This window comes from Python bivittatus, unplaced genomic scaffold, assembly GCF_059951505.1.
Source record: "Python bivittatus isolate LINGU-HERP-01145 unplaced genomic scaffold, Pbiv_v1 ctg000070_np1212, whole genome shotgun sequence".
Classification (NCBI taxonomy): domain Eukaryota; kingdom Metazoa; phylum Chordata; class Lepidosauria; order Squamata; family Pythonidae; genus Python; species Python bivittatus.
In genome coordinates, this window is record NW_028277034.1 from 55,975,003 (window position 1) to 55,989,652 (window position 14,650).

Consider the following 14,650-nt stretch of genomic DNA (forward strand, 5'->3'; position numbering starts at 1 on the left):
GGCTTAGGGAGCGCAATTCTCTGCCACTACAAATCTGTTCAGCCGGCGGAAAGAGGTCAGTCTGACACCTTTGTGGATCACAAGCTCTTGACTTCCAGATCGACTTTTCCTCTAAAGCCACGGCGACCTCCCTTCTCCGGGTACCGAAAGGTGAGGCAGGATCTGGGGCACATTCTCACAAGCGCTTGACACGAATTAACCCAGGGGAAAATCCGTGCAGCTCGCACAGCCAGAAGCCCAGAGAAAGCGGGCTTCGCGCTTGACCTTTCCGCACGCGGGTCCTCCGTCAATCCGGGAGCCGCAGCCCCGCGTCGGCCGATTCCGCCGAGCCGCGGACCGTCCGGCCGGCGCCGCCTCGCGCGTCCTGCCCAGCCGGCGGTTCTCCCTGAAACTTCGCCGCTGCCCCGGGCTCGAGCCCCGCCGGCGACGACGCTCCTGGCCAGCCCGCCCGCCACTCACCTGCCAGGATCAGGGTGAAAATGCACAAGACCCTCGTCATCCTGGTGCTCCTCCCGGGCCTTCCTCCGGCGGCTGGCAAAGGCTGGGGAAAGGATCCGCTCCGGAGCGCTCGCCGCCGCCGCCGCCGCCGCCGCCGCCGCCGCCGCCTTCTTCAGTCCCAGGTCGAGGAGACTCCCCCGCGGCTGCTCGGGAGCCGGGCTGGGTCCTCCGCGGGGGGAAGCATCGCGGCCGGCTCCGGCGCCAGCCCTTCAGAGCCAGCCAGCCAGCCAGCCAGCCAGCCAGCCAGGCAGGTGGGCTGGCGGGGAGGGCGCAGCCGAGCCGAGGCGAGCCGAGCCTCGCTCCGCCCGATCCGCGCTCCTGCCTGGCTCGCAGGAGAAACTTACTGGCAAAGTGCGCGCGGGGGGAGCGTGGAGGCGCCGCTCGCCCCCCGGGCAAAGGGAGTGCGGGCGTCGGGGCCCCCGGCCCCTCGGGCTCGGCGTGCTCGGGAGCGGGAGCCCAAGCCGGGCTCGGCGCTTCCCTCCCGGCTGGCGGACGCGCCCGGCTCCTTCCCCGGCCAGTCCTCGCTGAGTCTCCGCAGGCGCGCCTCCTGCGCTGGCTCGCTCCTCGCTCGCCCTCCGCCTGGGCGAGGAAGGGACGGGCTGAAGCGGCTCTTAAAGGGACAGGCGCAGCCCGCTGGCCTGCGGGGAAACCGGCCTTCCTCCTCCTCCTCCTCCTCCTCGGGAGCGGCTGGTGGGACGCGGGGCCGCGCTCGGAGACTTCCTCGGGCCAAGAGGGCGGCGAGTGCGCCGGGGAGGTTGGCGGGGTGGAGGGGAGGGGAGGGGAGGGGAGGGGGCTGGGTTGGCCTTGACGTCTTTTGCGCCCCCAGCACCTTTTCCGGCCACCCCACCCAAGCAGCTGCTTCTTAGCAACCTCGATGGGCGAACGGCAAGCGGAACGCTCCCCCAGCCCCAAAGGTGCCCCCCGTCGCTGCTGCCAAACTTAGCTGCAAACGCTTTCCAAGGCCCGCTCCCCCCCAGCCCCCGACTCGCAAATCAGTGCGGGGATCATCCAAACCCTCCCTCTTCGCTTTGCGCAGGAAGGGAGCCGGATCCTGCTGCAAAGGGGCCGGCTGTGCCTTTGCGAAGTATGCTCAGCCCTGGCTGAGCTGGGTCGTGCTTGACTGAAAGCCCCCGTTGCTAGGTTGGTGCAACGGGCAGAACCACGACCTAACCGCGTTAGCGGCGTTAGACCCTGAACCACAAACGAGGCGGATCTGTTGGTCTCCTAGCTGGATGGCGATCGGTCCACGCCGGGCCCAGGATTCGGCATGGGGGCTTCTCGGCTGAAAGGTCCATCTGTAATTCAGGAGCTGAGGCTGTGAAGGAGTTTCATTTCTTTTTTCCTACACCACTGCCATGGAACCCTGTATCTGTGGCCCCATACTAGCTAAGAATGATGGGACTTGGAGTCCTAGGCATCCCAGAGTTTAGAACTGACCTTAACAGAGCCCTTAAGGCAGTGTTGGTCAACCCGGGCAGCTGGAAGATGGGTGGACTTCAACTCCCCATAAGGCTGGCTGGGGAATTCTGGGAGTTGAAGTCCACCCATCTTGAAGTTGCCAAGGTTGACCAACACTGCCTTAAGGGGATAGGCAGGAAGGAGTGAGGTGGGGACTTGGAGAAGAGATTACGCAGTCCAGAGATGGAAGAAAGGGTGAGAAAGAAACCTTGATTTTGTCTGGTATAAAAAGGGGCAGCGAAGAACTTGGGCAGGCTGCTACTCACAGAAGCTTCTGCCTTAATAAAATGGGTTAGTTGGAAAAGGTGCTATCCAATTCCTGATGTTTTGCTACCCTAGACTATCAGGGGTCTCCCCCTACGATGGGATCCCTGCTGCCTCTTAAACTGGCCTACCTCACAGGGGGGCCCAGGATGAGCAACTGGCCTTCTGCTGCCCTCCCCAGATGCATTTGAGGACAACCCCCAACATCTCACCCCATCTGAAGTCAGAGGGTCACTTGGAGGGGATGTACTTCAATCAGGCCCCCCCATCAGGCCTGGGGTCGAAAGATAAGAGGTCTCTTTCCAGCAGTGGACATCTGGGGGGGAAATGCCCCTTGCATCACGGTCAAGGGGCTGGACGGTAGGCCCAGATGTAGCAGGCAGAGGCAGGAAAATCAGCCCTAGAGCATCCGACAAGGCTTCTTGTCTTGGTGAGAACCCTGCATTGGACTGGTGCTATCCAGCCGGACTTGAGTTGTTCATTATCGGATTGTATCATTGTGTATAAATTGCGGTGCGCCCCCTTCCTTTCTCCCTCCCTCCCTCCGATCCCTGACTTTTCATGGACTCCCAGCAGTTTACAAGAGTACACTTTAAATTCATCACCCCCTAAAACCAAACTCCAAATAAAAATGGAAGCCCTCGATTGTATTCATGAAATGCCCCAGTAAAAGCTCTATGAGGGCTCTTGGTTTGACTGCCTGCCTAAACCCAGTTTCTCCTGGGTTGGGTTATTGCACAGGGGAGAAGGCTACGGCCTCGTCCCCCCCTGCTCTTCTCACATGGGGGGAGGGACTCTCAATATCCCAATTTGAGGAAAATGCACTGGACAGGTTGGTTCGATTTTTAAACTTGGCAACTTTAAGATGTGTGGACTTCAGCTCCCAGAATTCCCCAGCCAGCAAGGCTGGCTGGGGAATTCTGGGAGCTGAAGTCCACACATCTTAAAGTTGCCAAGTTTGAGAAACACTGGACTAGAAGAAACATTGGACTAGAAGAAGGTGGTCCTCCAAGCCATTCCAGGCTTTTTAAGAGTGGGGGGGACCCTCACTGCTTTGTTCTTTGGAGACCCTTGGAAGCCCGTGCAACATGCAAAGCCAGCTTTATCTAGCAATGGCATCTCTTACCTCTCAGTTTGTAAGGCACCGCATTTTGCACCCACTGCAGTTTCTAGGTAGTCTTCAAGGGCAGCCCCAGGTGGAGAGCATGGCAGTAGTCTTGATGTCACTCACTGGTCAGTAAAACCAGGGTGGTCTAGCATCTATGGATGGGCTTGCTGTGGTTCCCCCATCTGTCTATTTGCATGAGTTGGCAATAGAAGCCTATATCTACCTAAATCAGGTTCATCCCATCCCTTCTCTATGGAGGTGGCGCGCCTTAAATATTAGTAGGGCTACTCTGCCCGGGGTTAAAAAAATCCACTCAGCCTCTAGATGGCAGAAGGTAGCAGGTCTCTATCGGTCCTGCATGATCCTGGCTGCATTGGGCTGCCATTCCAGCTCTCGCCCCTCTTAGCTCTACGGCCCAGCAGTTACGGCCCTCGATTGCCTCGGCTGGAGAGAAGCCAAGAAGGTGGGGATTCTGCTGCTCAGGGAATATCTGCAGGGAGAAAAAGTCACTTTCAGGGCAGAGGTTTAGGACCTTCAGGATGAGCAGCCCTGAGACCAACCCCCGGCCAGTCCTTACTCCCGCTTGCCTGCCAGTGCAAACAAACTCCAACCAGAAAATATTTTATCTGGATGCTGTTAAACGGTTGCTTCATCTCCCTTCTCTTGACCGGCCTGCCTATTTGTCCGGCTTTCCCATGCATAGAATGGGGGACTGGAAGAGTGGAAAGGGACCTTGAGATCACCTAATCCAACCCCTTCCCTGTGCAGGAATTCACTGCTACAGCATCCCCAACAGACAACGATCCACCCTCTGTTTAAACACCTCCAGTGAAGGAGAGGCCACCATCTCCTGCGGAAAATTGCTCCGCCATTGAACAACCGTTACGATTAGGAAATTCTTCCTGATGTCCAGCCAAAATCTGCTTCCTCTCTTGTCTTCTGAAACAGCTCTGAACAATCCTGCCCCCTTGTCTTCAAAGACAGGTCTTGATAGAGTCTTTCCACATTAATGGTTTCATACTCCAGCCAGGTCCATTCTGTCAGTAAAACAAACTCCTGCCATAAATTGGAGGACCTGGAGGGGGATGTACCTTGCTGCTCGTAGAGACCTGCTAACCAAATGCTTAGGCCTTGTGGATAAATGCCACTGTTTGCACACTGGTGGCTGGTGTCTGTCTGGTTCCGTGGCTCACGTAGCCCAATAGCCCCAAGGACGAGACAGGGATGACCATGTTTCCCAGTGTCCACCTGTGCTGTTTCCGGAAATGGGAAAGGTGGATGAAGAGCCAGTTTAGTCAAGTGGTGAAGGCTCCAGGCTAGAAAGCAGGAGGTGGTGAGTTCTAGTCCTGCCTTAGCCATGAAAGCCGGCTGGGTAGCTTTGGGCCCATCCCTCTCTCTCGGCCCAACCCACCTCACAGGATTGTTGTTGTGGGGAAAAGAGGAGGAGGAAGGAGTATTAGATCTGTTCGCCACCTTGAGTTATTTACAAAAATAAGAAAGGTGGGATAAAAATCTAAAAAAAAAGTGCATTTTTTAAGAGAACAAAAATATACGTTGGCTTTAGGAAAACATCAGTGGTTTTCTAGAGGGGAACGGCCTGGCAAAAGATGGTGAACTCCTGGGCTGAGAGGCGAGAGGAGCAGCGGGGTGTGGTAGAGGAGCAGGTGGGGTGTCAGCAGCTTCTTTGCAGATTTAAGTCCCAGGTAAGAAAAGGACCTCTACCAGGCTGAGGAAAAAATATTGGGGAGGGGGAAATCCATTTTATCTGGAAAGCCTAGCTTGCAGGAGCCGATTCTGTTCTGAACCATTCCCGGATGGTTTTGGGAAGACACCTCTGGGAAATGCTTCCTTGTCCTTCCGTCGAACAAAGTTGGTTCCTTGTGTCCCAGCGGTGAAAGCTGCGTTAATTCAGAGCGAGCCGAGAGGTCCCGATGGGCAGCCACAGCCCCCCAAAGGGGGCTCTGTGCTCTTTGCCCCGTTCCCCCCCCCCCCCGGCCTCGGACCAAGACTGAAACAAAATTAATGGTGTCGGCACGGGGTGGCACTTTCTCTTGTGGCCCCAGACTGTCTTGGCAGGCGCTGATTCTGACGGGGAACGAGGAAGTCGCCTGGACCTTCTGTGTCTTGCTTGGGAGAACGAGCCGGAAGGCCAGCTCTGCCCTGTAAGAAGGAGGAGGAAAGGGACAGGAAGAGGGAGAGGAAGAGGAAGAGGGAGTCAAAAGGGATGAGGAAGAGGGAGGGGAGGGGAGGAGGAAAGGGAACAGGAAGAGGGAGAGGAAGAAGAAGGGGAAAGGGGAAGAGAAAGAAAAAGAAGGGGAAAGGGAAAAGGGATGGGGAAGGGGAAGAAGAGGGCACGGGAAGAGGAAGGGGAAGGGGAGGAGGAAGAAAGGGAGGAGGAGGAGGGAAGGGAAGGGAAGGGAAGGGGAAGGGGAAGGGGAGGAAGAAGGAAGGGAGGAGGAGGGAAGGGAAGGGAAGGGAAGGGAAGGGAAGGGAAGAGAAGGGAAGGGAAGGGAAGAGAAGAGAAGAGAAGAGAAGAGAAGAGAAGAGAAGAGAAGAGAAGAGAAGAGAAGAGAAGAGAAGAGAAGAGAAGAGAAGAGAAGAGAAGAGAAGAGAAGAGAAGAGAAGAGAAGAGAAGAGAAGAGAAGAGGCAAGCACAGTTTCAACCCTGTTCCACCTTCGACTTCTGCTGGGCTGCGCTGAAGTGGCAGGTCTCATCAGAGTCCAGTGGCCAATCCCAGGCTGGACTTGAGAAGCACAAGAGCGGCGCTTACAGGAAACGGCATGAAGAGGCTGGGACGGCGACTAATCCATATTAAGAAAATAATGATTCGTGTTATGTTTTTTTTTTTTAAGCAAAAACAGAAGAGTTGGGCAGTGGGTGCTGTGCTGGCTGGGGAATTCTGGGAGTTGAAGTCCACCCATCTTAAAGTGGCCAAGTTTGAAAAACACTGCTCTAGGGGCCGCTTTCCACAACCCACAAAGTGGGATCGAGGTTCTCCTAGGTTCGGTTTTCTTGTGCCTTAGCGTGGGTGTTCACAGGGAGAGTCAAAAAAGTCAACATGGTGGCCAGGAGCATGCAATTGAACCCCTGCTCCCTTTAACATGCATCACATATAGGGACCGGACTTCGATGACGCGCGACGGCCCCCTTGACTTTTTTGAACCCTGCTGCAGACTCTTCTGTGCCTGTCCCTTCCCTGGGGGATTATGTGTTAAATGTGAAACCCACCCAGGCATAGAGATAGGGGGCCTAGAGAGGTTCTGGCCCTGGGGAGCCTCTCTGGGAATCTGATCTCACTCCTTGGAGGCAGGGAACCCCACAATCAGAATTTCCATGGAGAATTAGTTTGTGCCAAAGTAGGTTTATTTAGAGCTAAATCCACCTGGCTGGGCACCAGTTGACTGGGTCAATGAAACCTTTTCTGCCATTCCAACGTGGATATAGTAATTAAGGCGTTGGACCCAAAGCAGGGAGACCCAGATTCTAATCCACCCACAGCCACAAAGTCTCACTAGGTGACCCTGGGCCAGTCCCTTCCTCTCAGTCCAACTTACCTATCAGGTGTGGGACACACCGTCCCCATCCTGCATGCAGTGGAACAGAGGAGGGATCACCTGCTGTCCCCCTTTCCATTCCTAGTCTGCTGCTTGTTCTGTTCCTACAAGGTTAAGTGGCCCCAAAGGCTAATCTCTGCTAATAGCCCCCGGATTGTTTTCAGCAGCTCGGCAGATTTCGGATATACCGAGAATGTAAATTCCTGCCTGTTGCTGGAGTCTTTCCCTGCATTTTGCCTGCCTTTTATCCCATTTTTGCTAGTTAGCATTTTGATCTTTGCTGATGTTTAATAAATAAACGTCAAGCTGCATTTTTACCCGTGGAATCGAGGGGCGTCTGTGCTTGCTGATTCGGATAGAGGGATTGATGGAGGGGGCAGTGAGGGGGCACTGGCGGGAACTCAACTGGAGATTATTCACAATAATCTTCCAACCACAGGGTTGTGGGAGGGGGGAAATGGGAGGACAGAGCATTAGGGGCACCCCCGTGAGTCCCTAGAGAGCAAAGGTGGGATATAAATCAGAGGAATCCAGGGAATAGATTCCCGCAAAACTCTCCTTACCTTCATGAACGGACTGAAGGGTGCAACAGGAGCACGGCCAAGGCACGATTCAGAACCATAAGGGAAGAGCGTTTCTGAATCCCCAAGACCCGTCTGATATCCCCTGGGGGAACTGAGTGCGGGAAGAGGGGAGAAATCCAGGCGGATCTGCTCATGTTCTTGCGATCCCCTCTTCCCAGTTGAGAAAGCCGGCGCCCTTTCAAGCAAAGAGATGTATATTTGTCCAACACCATTTTAGATCGACCTAATGCAGTGTTTCGCAAGCTTGGCGACTCTCAGATGTGTGGACTTCAACTCCCAGAATTCCCCAGCCAGCATGTGCTGGCTGGGGAATTCTGGGAGTTGCAGTCCACACATCTGAGAGTCGCCAAGCTTGCGAAACACTGATCTAATGCATTCCCTTTATTCAGAAAAAGCGGGGCTGCGGTCGATTCTGCACAACGGAATCTCCCACGTAGGAAGCAAATAAGCAGAGATGTTGCCAGTTTGAGCTGTTTGCCAGGCCGAGTGCCAGGCTTAGTCAATGGGCGAGCATCGCTTCCAAGGCGATGGCCAAGCCCGTGCTGGCGAGGGATGGGAGGAGTTGATGTCCAGGGCCCCAGTTTCCAAGACGCCGACATTGCGTAACGTCCAGAGGGGTCAAGATGCCAAAGGAGCAGCCTTCCTCTGAACTTCACGTAATCTTGCGGGAGCGTGTGCTGGAATGTGAAGGAGAACGCTTCGTGGCTGAGAGTCACTTATCTGCTTGTGTCTTTTTTTCCCCTATCACCGCTGAGACAATTGAGCTAATGGCCAAGAATGGAAATTCTGACTCAGCAACACACCTACCATCCAGGCATTTCTTCTGCACCTGCTTGCTTCCTCCCTCTCCTCTCCTCTTCTCCTCCTCCTCCTTCTCTTTCTCCTCCTCCTCCTCTTCTCCTCCTCCTTTTCTTTTCCTCCTCCTCCTCTTCTCCTCCTCCTCCTCCTCCTTCTCTTTCTCCTCCTCCTCCTCTTCTCCTCTTCCTCTTCTTCTCCTCCTCCTCCTCCTCTCCTCCTCTCCTCTTCCCCTCCTCCTCCTCCTCCTCCTCCTCCTCCACCACCACCTCCACCACCAAGCAACCATATAAAATTAAGGCAGTCCTGAGAAAAGAAGACAAGCGATGGGTGGAACTGTTCTTCAGAAAGAGAGAAGCATTATTCCAAAGTAAGGATGTCTCCAGCTTTCAAGGATTTTAATAGCAACTGGGATGCAAACACAGAATTGGGTAAAATTAATATGGAACCACAGGGGCTTTGAATCACTTGACCACAAAAGTTAAGATGTACCTTACACACAAAGGAAACAAGATTACTGTACAACAGATATATAATTCTTCAAAGCACCTATAAACAAAACAGGGGGATTTACAGATTTCGAAAGTGCTCTGGCTGAAATGTGCTATTGTTGATGTTATGAACCTCTCCTTCTTATTTTAAACTTTTTATTGTTGGGGGAGGTTTTAAAAAATGGGGGGAAAAACATGAAAAAATTAGAGATGTCTGCGGCTAGCCCTAATGATGCCAAAATGATGAAATGTGCGCCATTAAGTCTCAGGACCAGCGCCACCGTTTTCTACCTGTGCCGTGACAGTGTCCAAATATGTAAGGGGCAGAGTTCCCATTGTGATACCGCCATGCACTTTCGTCCCTTGTCCCCTGCCTCTCACCCCACCCCTGTGGAAGCCCATGGGCAAAATAGAGCACGATGTAGTCAAGAATTATCATTCATAATAACGAACAACATCGTATTTGATGTGTAAGGCCACCAAATCAGCTTTGCTTGCTACCTTCTGCCTCTTAAGCACCTCCAGCTTAAGTGTTTGGTGGAAGAGAAATCCAGAGTTCTTCAAAACTTGCTCGCTGGCCTCAGATCTCTCGCCACAGATGGCATGGGATGTTCTCCCAACTTGGAAAAACGAAAAGGCCTCTGAATACAGCTGAAAGCCTATGTTAGTTTTGGCCAACCATTACCACCTCCTTCTGAAAATCTATGACAACGTCCTCCTGGAAATCTATGAGGATGTCCTTCTGAAAGCCTACCACAACCTCCTTCTGAAAATCCTGGGACATGTTGGCTGGTGTGGAACCTCAGGCTGGTGGGCTGGATGTGACTTTTGAGGTCTCCGTGTGCAGGTTGTCTGAGAGAGTTCATCCCCTGAAGCCCACTGCCACAGGGCAACACAGATGCAGTGATGGCAGGAGAGTCCAATCGCTGGATCAACCATCATACTGTAGCTCGTTGGCCATGGATTTGAACCAAATGTTCCTTTGGCTGGAAATGGTTCCTCTTCTGGGGGAATGGAGTCACTAACAGAGTTTGCAAAGAGCAGCAAATGCATCTTAATGCTCTCTGGATGCGCTTCCTGTCGAGCTGGCAAAACTGTTCCTGGATGTTCCATCTGGAAAGGCAGAGAGAGCAGCAGAGGGTTTTACGTGCCCCAGAAGCATCGCGGGACCAAAGCATTCCCTGGAACTCAGAAAAACCAGCCGGGAGCGTTCTCAGCAAGCCTCCTCCTTCACCCGCTTCTTCTGCACAGGCAGGCTTTTGCAAAAGGTAACAGTGCAGTCTCCCACGCTGGTTTTGTGCTGTGCCATGCAAAATCTTGATCCCCACCCCCCACTCCGCCCCATACAAGCCTTTGTTGGATTTGTTGAAAGGAAATGTGCTTTTGGAATTTCTTTTGGAGAAGAACATCGGAGGAAGTTCTCCTAGGTAGAGGGTCATTGTTTCCTGACAAGCCCCAGGAAACGTGTGTGTGAATGGCCTCTCTTTTCTTGTGTGAGCATCTCTTCCGAGGAGGGCTGCCCACATTTCCATTCAATCCCAAGGGGAGGGAAGAAAAAATAAAAACCTTTAAGCAAAAAAGTTAACTCCAAGAGAGCACCGAGAGGAAGGTCAAAGAAATTCTATTCTATTCTATTCTATTCTATTCTATTCTATTCTATTCTATTCTATTCTATTCTATTCTATTCTATTCTATTCTATTCTATTCTATTCTATTCTATTCTATTCTATTCTTTACCTACTTATTTATTAGAATTTTTGAATACAAGTATGAAAAATCAGAAGAAAAGTAAGAAAAAGGAAAGAAAATATAGCCTTATCACTTCCACCCTTCTTTCCACCTTATGCTTCCCATCCCTCTTTTTCCCCTCCCTCTTACTTTGTAATTCCCTCCCCCTCCCCCTTTATCCCTCTTTAGTTCCCCCATCCATGAATCATCCATTCAGTCTTTTCTTCTTTCAACAAAAAGTCCACATAAGGCTTCCAGTCTTTCAAAAAAGCCGTTGTCGTTTTTTTCCCCGATGGAAGCTCAAAGAAATTCTCAAGCGCCCCAAGACTGAGGCAGAAAAACAGAAGCCGCTTTGGTAGGGCACCATCTGGGCCCACGTTCACTTTGCCCTGCAATGAGCTGCTTGCCCAGACCTGGCCATTGCCAGAGCCCGGCGCGGCACTTAGCAGGGTACCCAGCGAGCGATTCTGTCATCCCTTATTCCCGAAACAATTTGAAGAGGGTGAAGCGATGTGGACAAGAAGTCAATAACGGTGTTGATGGAGGAACTACATAGACTTGTCAGGCAGTTCCTGGGAGATTCATTCAGGAATAAAGCCGGGGGGCGGGGAGGGAAGGAGCAGTGAAAAATGGTGATTGAGGAGTTGCCAAGGGACCGCTTAACGACGGTCTGGCTGAGCGGAATTAAACGAGAATCTGCAAACACACATCTGGCCCAGCTCGGTGTCCCCCGAACCTCTTCCGAACCGGCCCCTCTTGATCTCTCTAGGAAACGGGCTGGAGAAGCATAAATCGCATCGACCAAGCCGTATTTTCGGACATGCGCTCTTGGCACGCAGGTAGACGAATTCTGAACATGGAGGCTCGGCAGGCCAGCCTCTTCAGTCCGAACGAGCAGGCTTGTGGGAGGAAAGAGAAGAACGCAGAAGGGCCTGTGCAGCCCCCCGACCCGGATCGCTCCTTTTCCGATCATTATCATAAAAATAATAATAATAATGGTTATAATATTATAATTATAATTATATTTATATTTATAATATATCAATATAATAATAAAATAAAATAATATCATAATTATTATATTATAATAATTGTAACGATTATTATTATAATAATTAAATCATTATTATAGTAATTATTATTATTATGGGCCCCGAGAGAGCTGATTTAAGGGAGGAGAGAGAGGAGCATTGGGTTTCATCAGCCTGCACTGTGGCTGGCCTTGGGCAGGTATTTTTCACCTGGGAAAATACCTTGTTCAACATCCTGGGAAGTTCCTACTAGCCAAGGTAAGTTATTAATTCTGTGCAAGGTGGATCTGCCATCACCTTTAGGTGTGATGAACATAAAAAAAGAACATCTTGATTTTTTGGACCAAACTGGTGATGCCGCTGATGGAAAGGAAGGGCCCCCCTCTCAGGAGCAGGTGAAGGAAGTTGCACAAAATTCTGCCCATATTTTCAGACGGACTATATCCCCAAACTGTGGCAGAAATTAGATCAATCTAACGCAGTGTTTTTCAAAGTTGGCCGCTTTAAGATGGGTGGACTTCAACTCCCAGAATTCCCCAGCCAGCCATGCTGGCTGGGGAATTCTGGGAGTTGAAGTCCACTCATCTTAAAGTGGCCAAGTTTGGACAACACTGTGTTAGGGTATTCTATTGAAGAGCAGGGTACACACCCACAAAAATAAGTAAGTTACAGCTCTGTAAATTAATGGTAACAGCGCTGTCGAGCCTCCGGTGCGGAAGATGCCATAAAAGCAGCAGCTGTCAATGGCAGGTCTGCCATTTTTTTCCCAGAATGCCACAGAATAATGTTCCAATCGACACCATAAAAAGGTACTTACTGGTGGTGGTGGTGATAATGATAATGATAATGATAATGCCCTTGAATCAAGCTAATGACTACACTGACACATCCATGCAGTTATCTTGGCAACAGTGCAGAAGTGTCATTTCCTAGTGGTCTCCTGTCCAAGTGCTAACCAGCCCAGATAAGGTTGACCAGGTCCAACAGCAAGCTATCTGTATATATTCTCAATAAAACTAGGAGGACGTGTCCCCAAAGTCACCAGGATATCTGTTGGACTCAAAGGAGGCGTTAAGCAGAGGGATCCTCATCTCTGTGTTCCTTATTAAAGAAGGGAGGGATTCCAAGATGAGCTCTCCACCAATTGTTACAATTAATTGGAAAGTCCCTTTCCACATTTGCCAGCAACTGGCTGACAGGTTTGTAAAAGCATCATGCTTTGAAATTCCTTTATACAGTTGGCAAACTGCTGGTGACTTCTCTGGAGCTTCTGGTGACCTCTGGAGCTTCTGAAGTCTTCTCTGGAGCTTCTGGTGACTTCTCGGGAGCTTCAGAGAGCAAAACTGGAGGCAGATGTGAAGAATTCTGCTATCCAAATGGGAGAGAGACAGGTGGCAGAATCTGACAGTTCACATTCTTGCTCCTACGGGACCCTTGGCTCACAGAGACATCCTTCCTTCTTCCTCAATTGCGTATGCCTTTTTCTTTTTTCAAACCAAAAAACAGATCTCAGCAAGCCAGGATCCAATTTATTGTGGGTAATCTTTAAAGCCCAACCTTGAGTCACCCAACCATTTCTTCTGCGGGAGAAGGAAATTTGATTTAGACTGAAAGGAAAGCGAAATTCCAGCTCAAGTCAGCAAAGATGCAGATGATAATGCCGAGAGAGGAGGAACAGAAATGAAGCTCTGACAGAACAGATTTTTCTTCTGCTTCTAGGCAGAGTCTTGGCACCCCATGAGTTATTATTTCTAGTGACTTTGAAAGAGCCACACTTAATTTCTAAAGAAGAGAGAAGTGGGCTGCAAGACTCTGTGTGTGCCGAGTGCTGCGCAGAGGAACCATTTTCGATTCCAGGATCTTCTTCTGATCAATCCCATGTGTCTCAGTCCAGGGGAAAATTCGTCAGGGCTGAGGGACCGGCCAACATTTTTGGTGGCTTCTCCAAGTGAAGGAGGAGATGAACCCCCGTTCTGGGTGGGGAAGACTTTTGCCTTTTCTAGAATGATTTTAGCCGAGCAAGGGGGTGCTCAAACCCACCGTTTTGAATCCTGACCCTGCTCCAGGCACAAGTGGAACCAAGCCATTTGTCAGAAACGGTCCTCGGTAGCCCACAGCCCGCGTGGACAGATTGAAGAGATGGACATGATATCTAGCCCAACAAATTAAACTCCAGCTAGAGGTGGGGCCCCAAAGTGGGAGATGCTAGACAATTAACTATCAAGCCATTTGCCATTTGCATGGGATTCAGACCAGTGGATGTCTCGGTAGCTTTATCCCACCACGTGAAGGCTGGAAGGACATCTCCTGTCTTCTGGACATCGGGAAGATCGAAACGAATGTTCCCCTCCTTTGGAGGTGACAAAGAGCTCTGACTGTCTGATAGAGGGGTGGAACAAAAAAAGATTTTGAAGGTCTACCTTTGTCAACCAGGAGTGGTACCTCGGTTCACAAACTTAATTCGTTCCACGATTCTGGTCGCCAACCGAATCAAATTTCCCCATAATGTTCAATGTAAATAAGGTTAATCCGTTCTGAACCGTATGTATTTTTTTTTAACCACAAAAATATGAAACAAAGTTCAGTACAGTACAGTATGAAGAGGAGAACACTAACCTCGCTTGAGGCGACACCAAAAAGTTTCACAGCAAGTGTCTGTCTGTGACTGTGATCTTGCCTGTGGGAAGCCACGACCACGTGTCAGAGCAGGGAAGGTGGCCACGTGTTGTGCTCGTCACCCGATGCGGAGTTCGCGGACGGAAGCAAACATTTGCGAACGCTGCTGTTCGCGAACCGAATTGTTCGTGAACAGAAGCGTTCGTCAACCGAGGTATTACTGTATTAGATGGGGAAAGTTGAAATAAAGGTGAGGGCTTCATACAACCAGGAAGAACAGAATTTAAAAGGGAGCCACTCCTGCTCTGACTAGTTTCTTGCCTGCTAAATAAAAAGGAGGCATTCACACAACCTGCTTAACCTGGGTTCTAAATTAGCCCAATATCTGATGATGATGATGGTGACGGTGATGATGGTGAGGAGGAGGGGGAGGAGGATAGTAATTTTGTTTTCTGGATGTTTCTTTTAAACTTTGGAAATGTTTAAATCCAATATTCTGCACATAAAAAAATCTGTAGGATA

The 14,650-nt window shown here is 50.9% G+C and overlaps 1 protein-coding gene across 1 annotated transcript in view; it reads right to left on the bottom strand.

The window, feature by feature from the left end:
* The window catches only part of GFRA4 (GDNF family receptor alpha 4), a 111,896-nt gene extending 110,880 nt beyond the window's left edge, over positions 1-1,016 (bottom strand). Inside the window, exon 1 of the mRNA XM_088133217.1 lies at positions 460-1,016. Coding sequence (XP_087989343.1) covers positions 460-499 — 40 coding nt within the window. The 5' untranslated portion in view covers positions 500-1,016. The remainder of the gene's footprint in view (positions 1-459) is intronic.
* Between the last annotated feature and the right edge of the window lie 13,634 nt (positions 1,017-14,650).